Source organism: Etheostoma cragini, chromosome 19 (genome assembly GCF_013103735.1).
Source record: "Etheostoma cragini isolate CJK2018 chromosome 19, CSU_Ecrag_1.0, whole genome shotgun sequence".
NCBI lineage: Eukaryota > Metazoa > Chordata > Actinopteri > Perciformes > Percidae > Etheostoma > Etheostoma cragini.
Window position 1 is genome coordinate 17854728 of NC_048425.1, and position 20723 is coordinate 17875450.

Genomic DNA, 20723 nt, shown 5'->3' on the forward strand with positions numbered 1-20723 from the left:
GGCATGATTAGTCCGCATACAGCAAAGGCAATGAGTCTGGGTTACCTTATTTGACAGAAACCTATATGCATGTGCCTGTTATTTCTGACAATTTAATTTAAAACAAATGTCTATTAAAGCTTGAATTACTCAAACCCTAATAACAGAACTGGTTAAAAAATAATTGTGTTTATATTAAAATAACCAATAAAACCACTGGGAGAGTCCGGTACAGCCAGACTCTGGAGATAAAACCGAGATCAGCTATTGTGGTGGGATATCAAACATTGACTTGACGGGGGGGGGGGGAATGCACCTGGTGGAAATTAGGGGTTATTGTGTCATTGATGTCATTTTGATAAACCTGTAGGTTCCATCGCATGGCAATTATGAACTCCAGCCACAGAATGAGGAAGGAACTAGACCACAGACGTGAGTCTGACAAGGAACCAGTAGCTTACCTGGGCCTGTATGACAGGGCTGGGGAAGTCAAATCCTAGCTTCAAACTCTCCGCCATATCTGCTGGTCATGCCTGAGAGCAGAAGGGAACTCCATGAGGAGAAGTTAAGTTAGTGACAGTAGCCAGGTTTAATGGAGAAGCATTGCCTACCAAAGTATGGGCCTGAGGGCATGACATCATTTTGTCTTCAATTATTTCCAAGCAATCACCATAGCCCCCCCCCCCCACGAGTCAGTAATTGGCAGGATGCGGCGCTGCCCGCTCTCAGGTTGTGTCATTAGGCCTTTAAAAAGACAACTAGTTCTGAAAACGTAACTAGTTTATGAAGGACAAACTATGTTGTTGTTAATTCAAAAATATATGTTTGTATATTAAATATATAGTTTATGCCTGACCCAAAACGTGGGCAGACATTTTTAAAGATTATTTGTTTTGGGCTTGATTAGAAAGGTCAGCTGAAGACAATAATGTGGGGGGGGGGGGGGGGGGGGGGGGGGGGGGGGGGGGGGGGGGGGGGGAGGTGATGTCCACCATCATGGACACATTTTAACATCAGCTACAGCTCCAACTACAAACTGCTAAAAATTATTTTTGGTGAGGACGAAACAGGTGTTTCAGGTGTTGCTAATCACTCCGCGCAAATAGCCGTGCTTCGCCTTCTGAGAATATAGTTCCCAGTTTGTATCATAGACAGTTAAAGAAAAGGACCAGTGAAGTCTACTAGAAGCTCTTTCCCGGTGATGCTGAGCGTTACTGAGCAGAAGACGTAGATGTGACGTGAGCAACCTGTCTGAAGGCTGTAAGTCTTCTGGTAGCTGTGCAGGAGAAATCTCAATCATTCCCAATAAGCAGAGACCGAGAGGTAGGTATATGTTAGGAGATAACATAGGTACAGGCTAATTACTGATAACTAACATGCTAGTTAACAATAGTAGTTAAACCGTAACTGCTAATGGAAGTCCAAATTGTGTGCGAGCTTATCCTGACAATACGGTGATTTGTCAACTATGCGACAGTAAATCGCGTGGTTATGACACAATTAACGTTATACGTTAATAATAACGCTATATAAATAAAATTGAACTGAATTTTCAAATAACCAAAAATATTTGTATTGGCCCTAAAAAGTCTTTATCGGTTGGGCTATATCACACACACACACACACACACACACACACACACACACACACACACACACACACACACACACACACACACACACACACACACACACACACACACACACACACACACACACACGAAATAGGAGCCTCATTTAGCCAGCGCTCCCGTACGCTCCGCTCAGCTTGGTGGCAACATCAACAGGTAGGTCACTGGTCTACAGGCCACACACACACACATGCACACACACACACACACACACACACACACGCACACAGTCGGGAGCCTATCTCTCCAGGCTAGTACACAACATGGCTGATCATCATTAACAGCCACCTGTCACCACTGGTATGTCAGCGATAGGCTGCTAGAAGTTTACTTTGTTATGAAACTAATACTAACTCAGTCCTCACTATCACACTATCAGTAGGAAGTAGCAGGCCTCGTCTCTGATTTATAGACTGTCAATAATGGTCTGTTAGACCTCAAATAAACTTTGCACAGCAAAGGGTTCCAGTGGATTCTACAGCGTGCGTACCTTACAGCTACACAATAAGGGCCGGCCTGTACTGCTAGCTCTGCATTAGCAATAGGACGGGGGACAATGCAGGAGCAGGGTCGAGCCAACAGGGCTTTAGAAATGACAGCAGGAGGCTTTACGGGGGGGGGGCACTGGTGCTGCACGCTGTACAGGGCACACAGGCTCAACCCTGCACAGGGCACACAGGCTCAACCCTGCACCGAGCCATGGGAAGACCTGATGACAATATACAACAGCAGTTCTTTCACATATGACACAGTGACCTGCAAACTGTGGCGTGGTGAAAAGGGTGACAAGATCCAGACCATATATCAGGTAGGGGGCCGGGGGGATGCGGTCATCATTAGGAATACAACATCTGGATTTTTGGATTTGGATATTGAAGGTGTCTGGTTTGTGTTTCTGACCTGTTGGCGTGTTGCTCATCCATAACTTTGGATTCAACATTGGGGGGGGGTTGAGATCTCCACTTGCCTGAGCGAACAATTGCCACCGTAGCCTCAAACATGATGAGAGTAACAATCAGTGTTGGGAGGGTTACTTTTGAAATGCCATAGGTCACAGATTACTACCCTGGTAAAAAAGTAATAACTAAATTGCATTTTTAGTAAAATATCCTTAATCTCGCATTCATAACCCAGTCTGGAGCTGTGTTTTTGTAGAGCTTGGGAGAGGAGAAGTAGGTCTTTATAATGTCGAAGCCGGGAAAGAGCTTCTAATAGACTTCACTGGTCTCAGTCCAGAGCAACGGGATCTGTTGGTCCATTTCTTTAACTGTCTATAACGTTAACCAAAGCGCTCTAATACATCCAGTAACAGTACTAACGCGATATTTGTCATAAACAAAGCAGAACCCTTAGCATAGTGTACTGCGTTCTGAATACTGTGGTACACATAGCTGGCATACTTGATCATATAAAGTAGGCCTGGCTATAATAATTACTGCTGTATACACTCTTTTGAGTATTAGACATAGCTAACGTTACTTAATAAACTACAGTAGCATCTAGCCGGTGTTACATTAGCTGAATGATGCTGCTGTAGCCCAAGGCGGCTGTTTTTATGAACCCTGCCGGTTGTGAGATCGTATTTGTGGATTATATTTGTGCCGAATGAACGGATGCTTTCTGCTCTGTCAGGCAATGCTTTCAGAGGCGTTTTGTGCATTGAAATGTTATACTAACAAGTTAGTGAAAATTAAATTGAGAGATTTTAAAATGGGGTTTAGTGTAGCGCGCGTTCTCTTGAGCTGGTCAAGCAATCAATTTGTAATTTTTTCCAGTGATATCTTAATAAAACCGGCTCACGTAAGAGAACTTTAGCACAAACTTTTGGTGGACAAGATACTAATTATAAATAAATAAAATACAACATACAAGCTAGCAAATTAAGATATAGCTAGCTAAAGTGGCGACAATGTACGTTACCTTGTCGAAAAACGCTACAAATCGATAGCAGAGTATTAATTGTGATTACAAACGGAAATATGTTGCTTTACTGTATGAATATGCATAGTTTTCTACTCTGTTAACGTTATAACATCTTTATGTAAGACTCAAGGGGTAGTGTAAATGTACGTTATTTCGACAGCCTAACAACATACCAATATTTAACGTAATAATAACAATTTACCGTTAGCTAAAGGTAACGTTAGCTAGCTACAATGGAGTTATCAACACAGAAGCTGAAGATATTCAACTGGCCGTGCATTTGTAATTATAAAGCCGAATGGACTGTATTCCTCCTGTCGTGGACGGGGTAAAGTTTTAGTAACATTTTAGTCTCTCAGTCCAAAGTAAATCAAAGTTATACATTCTGCGGCTGTAACTTTACATAGACAGTTAACTAGTAACTTTACCGCATTCATCCAGCCTCCATCAAACAAACCCGCATGCAACTACGGCGAGTACCGAGGGCCAAAACGGATTGAGTCCGCGCTGTCACACATACGGACTACAGTCTGTGGTGGACACCATGTCTTTACCTGCAATTCATAGTGGAACAATGAAGCTTGGAGACATGTTAACATATATAGATATATAAATAAACACCAGAGCTTGTATTCAGTTGGGTAAATAAGTCCCTTATAAGACTTTAATACTTGTACAACCTACAGATAGAGTGAGATATGGCAACTCTAGGAATTCAATGGCTACCTGTATTAAAATGAAATTACCTTTATCTAATAAGCTTTTTATCATGAGCTTGAGATTACATATTTTAAAGTGTGAACTGAGAAGGCAAGAACTTAAACTATTTTTTTAAACTTAAAAGTTTTAATTTTGGCAGTACTTACTTATGCACTTTCAAATATGAAAATACAATGTAGATTTACAATATACAATTAGCATTGTCCTTTATAGTTTAGAATTTATCTCAACAGATGTGTATAATGGAAAACCACACTTATATTTGATTACATTATGTTATGCTAATTTCAACAGAGTTCCATACAATGGGAATTTGCAAAATTCAGATTAGCCTACGAAGAAACTGTGGTCATATTATTTTGATAATTTATGCTGTACACCCAAGCTTTTAGGCTTATGATTCCATTATAAATCAGGTGTTGACGATGTATTGTTTTCACAATAACTCTTTTAATCCCACTAACGAACACGTCTCGTACAAACTGGAGCATGCTTCATTCGCCGGTTTTCCCCCGGGACTGGAAGGCAACATAATTACAGGATGGATGCGGCCACCTGATTGGAGGCCCGCGTATCTGCTGTTTTCTTATTGGCTCTTTGCTTCTCGTGCTCTGTCTGCAGCCCCAGCCAGCCCCAGTGGGTACACAACCTGCGCGTGCGCTTTACCCCTCTGCATTGTTAGGTTAGCCGAATTAAGGCGGAGATACAACGGAATAAAGAGAACTGTCCTTTCAAAATAAAGGATATTGTCATTGAATAGTTTGTCAGGTAATGAAGCTGTGCTTTATCAACAGTTTGGCCTAAGCACAGGGTCCAGAATGTTGTGCTATGTCCATGTTACAAGATAAGAAAGAGGGGCATCCTGTTGCTCACCTGGGAGAGCGTGCCCCCCATGTTCAGTCCTTACCGCAGCGGCCCATGGTTCAAGTCCCACCCTTTGCTGCATGTCTTCCCCCTCTCTCTCCCCACTTTCCTGTCGGCAAAAAAATCTTTCAAAAACAAATGGTTAAGTACATTAAAATGGATTTCTATGTTGTATGTTGTATGTATTGGAAAAATCGTGTTACTAACTGCTGCTGTCATAGCAAACCAGCAGCACACGTGTCTCATATACATTTTGATTGGTCGAGTATGTTGAAAGATGAATAACTGTGAGAGCAGTGACTGATTTATTGATTAACATTTGTTATTTCTTGTTCCTGTCCATCACTTGTTGTCTGTTTTATATATATATATATATATATATATATATATATAAATATATATATATGTATACATGTGATGCCTTCAAGGCCAGGGCTCACTTGTAAAAGAGATTGCAATCTCATTGGGATTCTTTTCCCTGGTAAAACGTACTCTAAAGGTTGCAACGTTAGAGGAACATTAGGGAAACATCCTCTAAAGGTTCCAACTTTAGGGGAATGTTAGGGGGAACGTTAGGGGAACATTCTCTAAAGGTTGCAACTTTAGGGGAATGTTAGGGGGAATGTTTGGGGAACGTTCTCTAAAGGTTGCAACTTTAGGGATGTTAGGTGGAATGTTAGGGAAACGTTCTCTAAAGGTTGCAACGTTAGGGGAACGTTAGAGGAACATTCTCTAAAGGTTGAAACGTTAAGGAAATGTTCTCTAAAGGTTGCAACTTTAGGGGAATGTTAGGGGGAACGTTAGGGGAATGTTCTCTAAAGGTTGCAATGTTAGGGGAACGTTAGAGGAACATTCTCTAAAGGTTAAAACGTTAGGGGAACGTTCTCTAAAGGTTGCAACGTTAGGGGAACGTTAGGGAAACATTAGGGGAATGTTATCTAAAGGTTGCAACATTAGGGTACCGTTAGGGAAAGTTTAGGGGAACGTTACATAATGGTTGCAATGTTAGGGGAACGTCCTCTAAAGGTTGTAACATTAGGGGAACGTTCTGAGAACACTCAATGTAACCAAAAACGTTCCCAGAACATTAAACCAACTTTCCATTACAACCAAAACATAACCAGACATAACTTTTAGAGAACGCCCCGCAACCAAAAAAAACATTCCCAGAACGTTCTGGGAACCAAAACTTGTTAGCTGGGTAGGGGCCAATGTAGGTTCAATATTCAACCATGATGATAATTCTGTATTGAGTATCACAGAGGTGGATTTGTACATGCTGGTTTGAGTATTTTAAAGACTCAAGATATTCCACTTTCAACCACTGTAACAATAAGTTCGTAACGTTATTACAGGTACAGCATTTAGAGTTTCATGTTGTGAAATAGTTCTTAGGAAATTCAATAGTTATAACTGGATAAAAAAAGAAAGAGCGTACTTGAATAAATTGCTGTATAGTATTCTGCAATTTACGGTAATTCCCACTGAGAAAGGCTACACTGCAGGGATTTTATTTTGAAAGTCCGCAGCGGAATTTCTCTAGGTTATCGCGGGTCGATGACAGCCGGCGAGGCTTTGAAAGTCTTGAGTCTGATTTCAGTGCAGGAGAGACCATGTCCGCCGTCATAGGCAAACTGTACTCACCTCTACTCTCATTTAAAACTCATTCTCCATGAAATAACAGTAACGCGGGCCCTCAAGGATGGCCAACTCGGTAAGTAGGCAGTCGGAGGATTTGCTTGCCAGTCCCCTCTAATGGAGTATATTTTTGGACATATTGTTGTTTTGTCACCCCGGAGGAGTCGGTGGTTTTTATACCGTAACCAGGCTTTTCAAGACGTAACGTTACAGCTAGCTAGAGCCGATACGTGCCGCTATGTCCTCAATGAACAGGCTAACGTTAACGCAGAATTCCGCTCAGAAACTTTTACATTAATACTTAAAACAATTTTAATATATTTCTAGGCTACTTGACGCTTATTTAATGCGTTAATAAAGGGAATTTCCAATTAAGGTTACGGTCCATCCTTCAATTCGGCATAATGTTAACCGCAATGCATGATAAAGTAGCACTCAAAACAGGTAAAATGTCAAGTAGTTTTTGTAATTCTCTTTAACGTTACAGCTATTTTAACAGACTAACGACTCGCTAACGTTAACTCATAGTAGAAAGCAGTGGGAGCAAATTTCAGTAGTTTTTGGAGAATTTGCTGCTCCATGAGTGGAGACGATAGCTACATATATATGTGTAAATGCTATATATTTCTGTATAGGCCTAACGTTACTTCGGCTAGTAATTTAAAGTCAGGTTCACCCAGGTGAGTAACTTTGTCGAAAAGAAACGTGTTTTTCATGACGTTCCCGAAGGCAACATGAGACAGTGAAAGCACCATATATCAAAAGAATCACGTCGGAGTGCGCGAGGCGTTTTCTCTGGGCTTTCAAATGGTTTTTCTAGGGGTTTTCTTGAATTGGACCAGTTGGCCAACGTGGTTTTTGTTTGGCAGGGGGCTGTTCAGGTGAAACTCGAGCTCGGTCATCGTGCCCAGTTCCGAAAGAAGCCCACAGTGGAAGGTTTTACCCACGACTGGATGGTGTTCGTCCGGGGACCGGAGCACAGCAACATCCAGCACTTTGTGGAGAAAGTCGTGTTTCACCTGCACGAAAGCTTCCCTAAACCAAAAAGAGGTAAGACCCCTATATAGTGCTTTATTTAGTCTCCTATTGAGTGTTTTCATTGGCAGCTGGCTCTCATCTGGATCTGGGGGCTCTGACCCCATATAGCAGCAGCATCAAGCATCCTCAGGCCCACATGTCCTGGATCAAGTCTTCAGTCCCCCAGAATAAACTGGGCTCCCTTGCTTTTATCCCTCCTGTTGTCCTTGGATCAAGTTTGACCCCCGCCCCCTTTTCCAAAAAGTTTCTATATCAGAAACGTTGGGTTTTTTCAAACAAATTGTCCAAAAAAAGTAACGTGGATGGTTCCCAACATCGCTCTGCACAAGTTCAATAAATAATCAGTTCACTACTTTCATTAAATTTGGTTGTTTTGTCAATTTGATAGCATTTGGAGAAAATACAATTGGTAAAAGAACTTTAAAAAAAAGAGAGAAAAATGTCAATAACAGGGACTAAAATGTGAACAAATGTCAAATAACCCTTGTTTTCTGCCTGTCAAAATTTAACACACAACACTATTTGAATCAATATTTTTAACCTTTTCTTACATTTTTGTCCCTTTTTTTCAATGTTTGTCCCTTTTCTTGATGTTCTCAACTCTACGTAACACTAACTTCTTAACTTTATTTTTACAGTTAGTTTTTTGGAAATTATGGCCAATAAACTTCATATATAGGAAATCATACCTAATGTTTGAGTCAGAGAAGCAGAAATTAGGAATTATTGAGACTAAAATGAAAGGAATGGATGTTGATGATAATCACAGACTGGAATATGTCAACTTTTACTCAATTCCCCCCCCCCCAAATGCTATAAAATTGAATAAGACGCCCCAAAATGAATGAAAGTAGAGATTTGTACTTGGCAAAGAGCGTTGGGTGGAATCAATCATGTTATTTTGGGGAATTAAAAAGAACATTGATATAGGACAACATGAGGACAACATGAGGGTTAAAGTGACAACAATTTGAAAATATGTGGAAAAGAATTAACAAAAATGTATTTAAAAAAAAAGAAGCTTAAAATATTTGGAAAAAAAACACCCACAAAAAAAGACAGAAAACAATGTCTCATGTTGCACGGTGTTCATTGGACCATTGGAGTGTTTCTTGTAAATGTCCCTCAGACTGGGTTGAAACATCGGTCCTGATGTGGCTTTTGGACATGAAGCAGTGCAGCTGTGGAGCTGCTGTGAAGCGCCAGCAGAACCAGGTCTCCGAACAAGCCAGTGGGCCTAAAACAAAATCAGAAGTCTTTAAGTTCAAGGCTAGACTCATGATTGCTTTTCATCATCCGCTTGTGCAATCTTGTCACCAAGAAGAGACACACGCACACACACGCTCTGATAGGACACGTGTGCCATAAGTGGGGCCGTCCCCTCTTAGTTGATCAGTCAACTACTCTGTGGTTCTGGTCTTACTCGACTGAGATTTCTTCAGTTGATAAGTCATTTTTTATGCTTATTCGTGCTTAATTACTCATTTCTAAGAAACGTCTGAGCACATTGGTGGCAAACACAGATTCAAAGTGGTGCTTTTGCAGGATTAATAGTGTAGAAACTCAGTTTTCCAGATGTTAATAACTCCATTTACATTGTGCTTTTCTAGTCTCAAAGCCACAGCTCAACAAGTCAAACTATGCAAAATATCAAAAAATAGTCACGGCACGTACAGAGAATCAAAAGCAATCGCCGCAAGGTGCAGCTGGGGGAGAGTCACTGAAACGGCCCATTTGGTTGATGTCCTGTTGTGTCCTCTTAACCCCCCATCCCCCATCCCAGATCCCCGATTGTAGCACCATGAGACTTCATATGTCACAGTTCTTGTTCTCCGTCATAAGGTTTAGTTTATAGACAGAAAAGACACGGATGGGCCGAGGAAGCAGTCAGCTGTTCCACAAACTCCCGGCCAGTTCAGAGCTCGTGTTTGGTGTTTTCAAATGTTCTCGTGGCAGAGATGGAGGCAGTGGTGTTTCCTGTTTCCTGTACGGGACTCTCACACCGCCTCCAAACACTCCCACTGTCTCAACTTTATTACAGTGTTGAAGGAAAAACCAAACAAAACCAATACTCCAACCTCAAAGTTAAACGAATATCTCAATTGTCGAATGTTTGAGTATCCAAATAAACTTGAATTTCTTATGATAGATTAATTGAATAATGGAGGAATCATTGCAGCTCTGGGGGGGTGTGGTGATCTGCATTGTAGTCTGGAGCAGAGAGACAACAAGTCCACAGTGAATCCTACCCCTACACTGAAAATAAAAAAAATGAGAACACCGCCACGAATGTTGGGCATTTGCAGTGCTGGATCGAGTTAATGGATTCTGTGTAATCTCATGCTGTATTCTGATTGGTCGGTAGCTGTAGTCCCGTTGGGTGAATTAGCTCCAACAGTTGTGACGCGGTCCGATCTCTGATGCAGGCCGTCTCTGGTCTCTAAAGCTCTACATGGGCCTGAGTAGTCCCATCCCACAGTGCTAACTGGGTTGGAGCCATAGCCAGACATTAGTCACCCTGTTTCTCTCCTGATTGGTCAGTCCGACGTCCCACAGTGTTATCCCACAGTGTTTCAGGGCCTGCAGTGAGGGGGTGGGGGAGGTAAAGGTGGAAGGGATCAATGCAAATCTCTGTAGGGGTTGTTTGGTGAGACTAATGCCAGAACCAGACTACTTTCACCATGTCCGACTAGACAGACGTAGTGCCATGCATTTTTGCTTTGTTTTTGACGGACGCATTGCAACACTGCACGTACGACACCGTCCATTTTGTCTGTTTTGTCAGCAGCGTCTCTCCTTCTTCGCACCTCGGTTACATATGTGCGCCAGAGAGCACTCTCTCTTCCTATTGGTCAACATCCAGGAAGATGTCGTAGAACACGTCACACTAGGTGGAAAAAGACGAACCGTGAGGCGTCCCAGACGATAGACAGTTGGTCTCTGATGATGTCACTCTACCACAGGCAAGGACACCTGTTGGACGGTCCGACCATCATCAGGTCGGTCTGTGACGGGTCTGGCTGAGTTTGGGGAGTCTGATTCAGGCGCACCACTTGGCATCAGTCCATGGTGACTCCACATGGAATTACATTAAAACTGGGTTTAAAAAAAAAAATCCATTTTCCTAATCATTCAACATCTATTCATAAAATCCAAAGTTCAAAGATATCGGTCTGTATTAGCACTGCACCACATGAGGAAATTATGCAATACTGATGTTGAATATGGCGATAACCACTTATTATTACTTGCGATAAATAAACTGAGGTGTTCTCAGTTCTTGTCTTTTCAGTTGAATTTAAAACATATGAAAGGAAATCATTTCCCCCACTCTTTTGTTAAACAAGTTGAGTGTTGAATTGAATATAAAAGGCAGCACTAAAAAAAGGCCAAAGGATACATTTTGAATGTGCAGTTTTCTGCTGATATTTACACCAAAAATCGGTGTCTTTTGCTGTGTCGCTGCTATTCGTGATGCGTTTACTGCGCCAGTTGATATCAAGAGTCAAGATTTCTTTGTTGTCATAACCACAGTACGCTTTAGTACGAAATGACTTGCAAACTTCATAGCTTAAAAGAATACAGCACAGAACCAGTTAAAACACCGTTGAGTTATTATTTTTTATAATAATTAGCTGCAGGCGGTTCAGGAAGTTGAACTATTTGGGGGACAATTTAGTCTCCACTGTCTAAAAATCTTTAGATAGCATTTGCAATATTTTGGGAGCCCTTATAAAAAAACAAGAGCATAACGTTTTTATACGTTTTTTTGGGGCAATTTCTGCCCTTAAATCAGTTTTTTTCATTTTTTTATGATCAAATGTTTTTTGATGATGTTTTTTGTTTGTTTTTTGTTCTAAAAATTAAATAAAAATCCCAAACTAACCAGAGGCAAAACACTGGAAGATAAAAATGTGTCCCAGGGGCACAACATGCACACAGGAAAGACAAGGGGGGGGGGTTGTTACACAAAGCAAACGCAACAGAAAGAGTGACATCCACAGCTTACAAATAATACATGCACAAACAGAAATACACATGCAGACACACACACAGACAGACACAAGACAGGGGACCAATCACACGTGCAAACAGAAGTAAAGACTGTGACCCAAATTCACCGGATGGATTTCAAAGACAACGCTGAGCCGAGTGTCCAAAGTCTGTCCTGGGCCTCGATTAACGTGAGCCGTGGATAGTTCATGTACACAACACAAAAGGAAGGATCCATGTACGGACAGATAAGTCATGAGGTGGTCTCCAATGGGTTGTAATCCTCCTCTTAACAGCTGTAGGTCCACCAAACAGCTGGAGGGCTGACAGGTCATTCCTAATCCAGATGTTGACGGTAACAGGCACAGTGACATTAATCAGGGCAGATATTCTGGATGGTTTGTTTGGATGTTGTCCCAGAACGGACCAACAGGACAACACTCCCAGATCACGTGAAGATATGTACACCTTGAGCTTTTATTGGACAGAGAGTGCATTTTCACGGGGGTGAGCTATGTCCTATGATATCACTCAGAACTGATAAAAGCCTGGATACCATACCACAGGTTATGGCTGCTCAGTAAAAAGTTACCAGATAGGATGGATGGGCAAAGGCCTCTTCCAGGGGACACCGTGTGTCAGAAGTGCTGATCTTAACTGAAGGTTAAAAAAAAGTGGTAGATTGAATGTGTTTTGTAAGTCAGAGAAGGTTAACAAGCCAACCTCACCAAAAATGTCTTTGAGACGTCGAACCCCCCCCCTCTGTTCCCACTGTGGAGCTGTTATCGGCCTCCCACCAATCAGGAGTGCTGTGTTGTTAAACACTGGGGAAAAGTGTGCCAGTTCCAAGCTATGTGGCAGTTTCAGCTAATCTCAAGTCTTGATAAGATGACAGATAATGGGGCCAAAGCAGAGCTGTCACTGTTTATTAGAGATTTTAGCAAAGAGAAGGTCATGGAGGGACCAAGGCTCTGTCAGGGCACTCTTATAAGGTGCACCAGCAGACACACACATCTGGACTAAACCAGGCGAGGAGGGGTCTTAAGACCTAGGACCAGAAGTACTGTTTAAAGTTGGGAACAGACAGGCCACCCTCCTCTTTCAGCCTCTGTAGAATAGACCGCGTAGACCACTTGCCTTTCCAGATGAGTTTAGAAACCTCTGATTGTGATTTACAGCAGTAGCCAGCAGGAGGGGAGAGAGGTAGAGCTCACAACATTACTCCTGGGTAAAATATTCATTTTAACCACTGAGCTACGGGCCTGAATGCATATTGGTGACTCCATAATTGATTTGTGGATGGCTTGAGCCAGCGGCTCTAAAGAAATGACATATATACCTTTTTAATATATATGCGTGAACACATCACGTTGGAAATGTTCTGTATCCATTCACCCCCTTGCCTGCAAGCAGTCTATAAATCAAATTGTTATCTGCTGATATCTTGTCTGCCGAGGGCTTAAAGAGCTTCAATGAGGTTTGGCTTCTGGTTTCACATCCTCCTCCCTCCACTTTTTGAGCTCAGCCCGAGACGAAGGCCTACAGCTCAGCAGGAGACAGCTTCTGCCTTCATAAGTCTCACGCCATGACACATAGCCATAAAGATCCTTCCAGTGTCTGGGAAGTCTTTGGTGCCTGTGTGGTTTTACTTGGGGGGACAGTGGACATTGTGGCAGTGGAAATTAGGACAGTGGGCAGTGGACACGGAAAGAGTGGGCAGTGGACATTGGGAGAGTGGGCAGTGGACATTGGGGCAGTGGACATTGGGGCAGTGGACAGAGGGAGAGTCGACATTGGACATTGGGGCACTGGACAGTTGGACCATGCACATTCCCTGGTCTTGCTCTCATCTCCACCACCTCTCTTTCTTTCTTTTTTCCGTCTCATCGTGATCTTGTCCAGCTCGTCCCTTCCAAAAGAAAAGCTTTGTTTGACGTAATCTCTCCTTATTTTAATCTGTCTCGGTAAAGAAATGAATGTCTTTCCAACATTAAAGCATGTGATCATGCTCTAGCAGGGCTTGGCATTCACTTTTTCAGGCAGTTGTCCTGTGGATAAGTACATTTACGTTTCACTTGTCCATGCCCAAAACTCACTTGTCTGGCTAAAGATTTCTCATTTTGTAATTTTTATTTAGTATATTGCTAATACAGAATTTGAACAGACTGTTGAAAGCCTCCAAACACCATCAACATTATTACAATTCAAGAGAACCAGTTGAAACAAGCGTCTCCTAAGACTAGATTTCCCTTGCAACAAGAAAAAAGGATCTCCAGACTCCATAATATAGTGAAGTAGTACTTTTTGCACGTCACAATTTCCACTTTCTACACAGCAGAGGCTGATTTAGCAACGGCTCCTTTTTTAATAGGTGTGGCTACTTTACCGTTGATTATCAGCTGATATTTAATCCGGCAAGTCGCACAGCTGAGGTTTTACTATAACAGCAGGAACGTTAGGAGGCAGAGAAACCTGACATTCAAATGTATGTTTTCTGTTGATTTATATAACTAATCCTGTCAGGCAGACCTAGTCTTAACAGGACCAGTGTGTATGGAGACCAGTGCGAGTCCCACGCTGCATGACCCGAGCAAAATATAGAAAAATGCGTACCATAGGGACTCATCAAATAGATCTAAAAGATCCATATTCCCGCAAAAAACACCCCCACAAAAGAAATTTAGAGTCTTCTAAGGGGATGAAATCAGCTCAACCATCTTCATTTAACACTCCTTCTCCATGTCTCACCATCCATCAAACACAATAGGGGTTTTATGTGCAAGCATCAGGTTTCCTGGGATACCTTTGTCTTCCCCTAGAATCCATAGAGGACCGAATGCATTCAACAATTATTCAATACTATTAATACTACTTATTGAGTGTCAAGTATTGAGGTTTATGGTAACACATTTGAAATTGGTCAAGTCAATGGTTGCATTTGAAGCTGAAAGTTGTACTTAAAATCACAGTTTTGGTCTAGACCGATCTATAAAATCCTGAGTGCTCTTCATCTGAGGCCCAGACGAGTCCCGGACTGGAGGACTACAACACTGCCTTGTTGATCAAATAGAATTGACAGGAACAATGGATCATGGTAGATATGTAGCTTTATATTTAGTTTCCAAAAGACTGAAAACTGCAAAAGTCCGTTGTGGTGTTTTAGTGTAGCCAGGCTTGGGTTTGATGCTGGCAGTACTACCAGTGTTACTGCGCTGGCTACACACATGCAGGATACTCACCCACTTCTAGTCTCTGTCTGGCCACAGTGTTAATGCGTTGCAGCTGTTGAAGGTTAGACTTCCTCACTTTAGTAGGAAGCTTTTTGCTCACCTGCATGGCCCACACGGTGACTCAACAACCACGCTAAAATCCAACGGCGTTTTATCAGGTCATAAGCACCAGCTAAATCTGTCAAAAGGAATTAAGTGCTAACATTTAGTTTCCAGACCTACAGTCTGCGATGTGTTTGGAGCCTATCGATCACACTTTACTGCTTTTTCTTTTTTTACAGCAGTTAAGCTGTTGTTGTAGAAAGTAGCAATTGTAGCTACAAACCTGATATTTAGTGTGAGGAGTGGGACGACACTGGGACAGAAGAGCCAGTCTCACACTAAATGGACTCCCTCATTATTTTTTACTTCTACCGGTTTCACCTGTTTCATTGTTTTAGAATAAATAAAACAAACTAGAATCCTTAAAAACTTTGATCTGATACATTTGAATGCTAGCCTTGTGTGCTGAGATACACCCACCTTACATAACTGACAGCAGTGTTTGATACATGGAAGTTAAGTGTGTGAACTTAGCTTCAGGAGTCTGTGAAAAGTAGGGCTGAACGATATTGTGTTGTAGCATCGACATCGCGTTGTGCGCTTACCGGCTGACCCTTCCCGATCTTCCTGATCATTTTATCAAACTAACAAGTTGGCACCGCTAGTCGACCACAACCTGAAATTTACAGGAAGCAACATGCAGTCACGTTGGCCCGGATTGATTCTTATATGAATACAATGGTGTCGTACTAGTCAACCAGCGTGTTTCTACCTGATGTCCCTCTCCAAAACCACTGCAGAAGATTAACGTTAGTCACAGCGCTGACTTGCTTTGGCGTTTGTGAAGTATTAAAGTTTAACAAAGAATGGTTCACCTTTAGAAATTATCATTTTTTTGTATCGCAGGGGGAAAAAATATCGCAATGTCAGATTTTTCCAATATTGTGCAGCCCTAGGGAGAAGGACGGCAGCAGGGAAGCGTTTATGTGGACCACGGATGCCTGTCAGGATTTCAAAGAAAGGGGGTTAGTGAAAAGAGGGAGCTATAATCATATTTCAATCTCCCCTGTACAGATTTAAAATGGCAATGAAATCTATCATTGCCACTTGGCTTACGTGCAGGTCTGATTCAAGAGGCGGCCATTGTTTACTTTTGTGTCAGCCTTGCTTTATTTTCTCTTGAAAAGATGGCGACGACAGGTAGGCTCATATGGCACGCTGATAGAATTTCAAACAGCTTTTTCCGTATTCCTCCAAAGACTCTTCTTCTTATCGACATGTCACACAAAGTGTCGCAGTCAAACGTCAGAAAGCAGTTAGAACGAGAGAGTGATACCAGCTCTCGGCGATTGGTCGTGCAGCCCCAGCGAAGCTGCCAGACACACATTAAGATTAATGACAAATGAGTCAGTGAAGCTGCCACCGTGCTTCATTATTGCCATGCGGTTAACGGGCCATCGTTGAGGCGTTGCCATGGAGATGGCCTAATGGCAGTGCTGTTTGAACAAATGGAGGTAAAGAAGCTCTTTGGAACCAGTGAAGGGCTGCTATTTTGGCAATAGGCGGCAGCGGCTCATGCTGCTTAAGCACCTCATTTAGAGCCCCGGCTGCCATTCAATCTACTCTGGAGATGGCATCTTTTCAAAGGTGGAGGATTGTCCCTTTAATGGAAAGATGTAAGACAATGTAATGGGAGAGAAATGGGCAAGCGAGGTGAAAAGATTCAGATGTGTGGTCTGTGCAGTTCAGGAAAAAATACACAGGAGCCAAGGTGTGTTTTTTTTCTGTTTTCTAAGACCAAGGTGAAGAACACTTGAAACTAAGACTCCTCCTTGTTAAAAATAGGGTGTGGTGTTGGGATTTTAACGCCATGTGCTCACAACGGCCAGCTGTGTAACCACGCCACTACATTGATGAGGACTGGCGGGTTACGTTTAGCAAAACCGGGCCCAGTTTTGTCACAACTTCAAGAGAAGCAGTGTTGGAAATAGGCTGGAACTCACCGGTACCGAGTCCACACGAGTACTGTTACTTCTTACAGCGTACCGCCACCTGTGGTGAGTAGGTACACACCACTAAACACAGTGTTTCCTTTAGGATTTATTTTAGCAGTGGGGGCAGGTCTGTCCAAACAGACTTTGTCATATAGCACTGTAGTAAAACAATATTGTTTCTTATCCTACTTTATGCTACGACTGGTAGAACATGGTAGAACGTGCTCACAGCCGATTTACCTGCCTACACCTTGAACACTCAGCACAGTTGCTCCCCCTCTTCTCCTCTGGATGGAAACCAACTGTTTTTTGGTTCTGCCCTATGTGAACTCGCAAGATCTCGTGGGTCCTCGAGACTTCAGCTGTAAGTCAGGGCCGCAGCCGTTTTGCAGCAGATCCAGACCTGGCGGGTGTTGTCGGACGGCGGAGCGCGGAGCGGAGCCGATCCGCAGCCGTTCCGCATCCTGTGGAATTCGGGGGTAACACTTGTATCCAATCGAATTGTGTTTGAAGCTGCAGGCCATCCAGTTGTAACGACCTCATCCCCCCATTGTTGAAACCATTCGGATATTAAGCCTTTACATTGAAAATCTTTTTGAAAACAGGAGCCTTCCTGAAAACACACTACCTGAACGCCGGTTTCACTCTCCACAACTCTGTTATGCATTTCTTACTTTGATTTTGGTGTCTGCCTTTCAAAGACGTTTTTCGGTGGAGCTGTGGGTTTAATAGTCGACTAAGAAGAGAGCCAACGTTTTGACAAACGGGGGGGGTGCACTGTGTTGGCAGGATCATTTAAAAGGCACTCGCGACTACATTGTGCGTGGGCCCTATGTCTGATACCGTGGCGGCATACATTTCGCCGTGGCGGGCCGCCACAATGAAATAGAGGACCCACTGAAACAGCTGAAAACAAGTATTTTTTTAAATGGGTTGCTGTACCGGATAAACATTATTTTAACCCTGACCACACAGGAGGACCCCCGTGGTCCAGAACACAGCCCATAGCCAGAGGATAATCCGTCCTCTTTCAATTCATCTTCTCATCCCGGCACTACTTATACAATAAGAAGCTGTAGCTTTTAATGTCCATCTTAATCTTGTCCAGCTTGTTTATGTGATGGGGAACATGAATTGTGTATTTATAAGCTGTTGCATCAGAGGCCTGTGGTGGAATCAGATTGTTCATGGACTCATCTTTGTGTATTATTTCTTTTACAAGTGGTTCGCCAGCGGATAGGTTTTAAAAGGAGACTGGGAAGTGACGAGGGAAGGATTCTGGAGTTTGAGGTTCTGTAAGTTACCTGTAGGACTGTAGCTGACCGCGGTGTCTCACCTGGCATCTTTGTATTTTGTCTTCTAGTGAGGAGGACTTCTATTCTTTACTTGGACTATTTAACTTAAATGAATGGACATTTGATCTGCTGTCGCATTGGGGTTTTGGGGGTTTAAAAGTGTGTGGGAGTCTAAGATCATGTGTGAAGACCGAGCCTCCTGCAGCACATACCTGTGGGTGTGGGCCGACGTTAAATAACATTGATGTATTTATAATACACCCTTTTAAGCCCATATATATGGTCTTTCTTTCATTCATGAACATGTTTATTAAGCCCACTTAAGGCAACTTGAGGGTGTGTGTTGGATTATTTAGGGGCGGTTTAATGAAGCTAGGCTAGGCTAGGTTAGGCTAGCTGATCAGATCCGCTCGTTACCTTATATTTTTTGTGATGTACCTTTCCCTTTCTTTTTGGTGTCAAAGTGAACTGTTACAAACAATGTAAAGAAAAACAAACACTACTGTTTTTGTATTCTGTCTTGAGGATGAGCACTGGCACATCTGTTTAACAGCAGTAACTCATCATTAACTTATTAGTGGCTGTGATCTTTTATGTGTGATCCAATGAATATGATTGTAGTTATCTTTACAATTGTATGTATGCCAGATTTTATGATGGGACGTGCCCCATCCTGACCGCTTTCTATAGAAAGATTTACAGTGGAACGTTAACCTCAGCTCCACCCATAGGTGAATCTTCCTGTCAGGAATGAACCTGAGAATACTGCTCTATGGGAGGTTTTCAGATGGGTTGTCTTGTTTGCCATTCAAAGGGCTCCTTGCTGCCCCCTTGACGTTCATCCTTTACACTTGGAAGCTATCTGGAGCTCCATGTTTACACCTGCTTTCTTAGGCTTTTCAAAAGGCCTTCTCTGAATTATAGAAAATCACTTACCATCACACGTACACGTAGCATTTCCTTTCCTTAAAGAAAGAACGTTCTGTTAGCCGGATTGTTGACAAAACACACACACACACACACACACACACACACACACACACACAGATTGAAGCCTTAATGATTGGGCCAACATGTTAGCCTCTGGCCATCTCCTGGGCTCTGTGGATAGCTTGCATGAAACCTTTTAACTCCACTCAGGCTTAATTTGTGGCTTGTGTGCACATACCACATAAGTCAAGTCTCAGCATTGACCTATACAGAAGATACAGATCCTCAGGCTGAAATATGTCTCAGAAGCTGCAGTGCATTCCTTTCCTCTTTGCTGTGGCTTTGCTAATGTGATCTCCCTGAGCTCTGTTGATACCAGTATTAATATCCTCACAGGAGATGAAGGATGCTTTCTGGTAAATGTGTGCATATGTGGTTTCTTTTGCTTTATGCAAAACGATAGTGACATCCTTATAACTTCATTCAGTGAAATACTAAATGGCGTTTTAAAGAAAAGGATGCCACATTACAAATAGGTTAAAGATGCACTTCCACGGGTGATTTCAATTCCGGGATGCTTTTTTAATTCACGACTTCCCCAAAAAAGATGGAGTAAAACTGAGACTGAGAAGAACTGTTCAAAGTGCTGAACAGTGACTGTGACCAATCAGCTCGAAATACAGTTTTACTGGCCCCGGGTCCCGGGCCATTGATTATGTTGAGCCCTGTATTAAAATTTTTGGATGTAGATGTCCTGATCCAATCCCAAGTATCAGCACCAGGGGCGATTTAGGCATATTTTAACAGATCGGTATCGGCTAAACATGTGTATTATAGGTGGTCAGACCGTAGTAGATCCGTGGTCCGTACACATCAACTTTCAGGGTTCAGAATGCAAGGAAACCGTGGAAATATTGCAAAGTTTAACCATAATAATAGTAGAAATAGAAATAAGGGTTTACCGTCGCTGTTCCCTAAAGTAGTGTGATGAATCTCTACGGAGGGTTGCCGTGGAAATATATATATATATATATATATATACACACACACATATATAGTTTAAAGCAGCATGTTAAAAGCAGTTGATGGAGACGGTCATGGCTTCCGGGCGAGTGGAAGAGTGGAAGAGCTCGACAAGCTGTGACGCCGGCTCCAGCGACGGAGCTTTGTCGTATCAGTGAAGGTTTGGAGTTCACTCAGCAGAGAGTGGGGGGGGGGGGGGGGGGGGGGGGGGGGGGGGGGGGGGGGGGGGGGGGGGCTGTGAGTTGCTGAGTGTATTAACTGCTGTGTGTTTACCCTCATCCCGTCATGTTGCTTTTTCATAGGATGGATGGATGGATGGATGGATGGATAGATAGATAGATACTTTGGGCGTTTCTCAATACCAAGTAAGCAAAGAACGGACTTGTGTTCTTGGGGAGACCGTACTTGCTACCTGTACCTGGA

At 42.7% G+C, this 20723-nt stretch overlaps 2 protein-coding genes across 7 annotated transcripts in view; one reads left to right on the forward strand and one right to left on the reverse strand.

Annotated features, from left to right (window-relative positions):
- The window catches only part of focad (focadhesin), a 35106-nt gene extending 31062 nt beyond the window's left edge, over positions 1–4044 (reverse strand). Inside the window, exons 1-3 of one of the 3 annotated variants that reach the window (XM_034901411.1) lie at positions 3952–4020; positions 2511–2530; positions 441–512 (exon numbers count right to left, since the gene is read on the reverse strand). In XM_034901411.1, coding sequence (XP_034757302.1) covers positions 441–497 — 57 coding nt within the window. In that variant the 5' untranslated portion in view covers positions 498–512; positions 2511–2530; positions 3952–4020. Of the gene's footprint in view, positions 1–440; positions 513–2366; positions 2380–2510; positions 2531–3951 lie in introns of those variants that run through there. The other 2 variants (XM_034901412.1, XM_034901413.1) reach the window with 2 other exon arrangements.
- Positions 2270–20723, forward strand: part of mllt3 (MLLT3 super elongation complex subunit) — a 52372-nt gene continuing 33918 nt past the window's right edge. For 2 of the 4 annotated variants that reach the window (XM_034901417.1, XM_034901418.1), the window contains exons 1-2: positions 6671–6831; positions 7625–7805. In XM_034901417.1, the coding sequence (XP_034757308.1) occupies positions 6820–6831; positions 7625–7805 (193 nt within the window). In that variant the 5' untranslated portion in view covers positions 6671–6819. Of the gene's footprint in view, positions 2419–6670; positions 6832–7624; positions 7806–20723 lie in introns of those variants that run through there. The other 2 variants (XM_034901414.1, XM_034901416.1) reach the window with 2 other exon arrangements.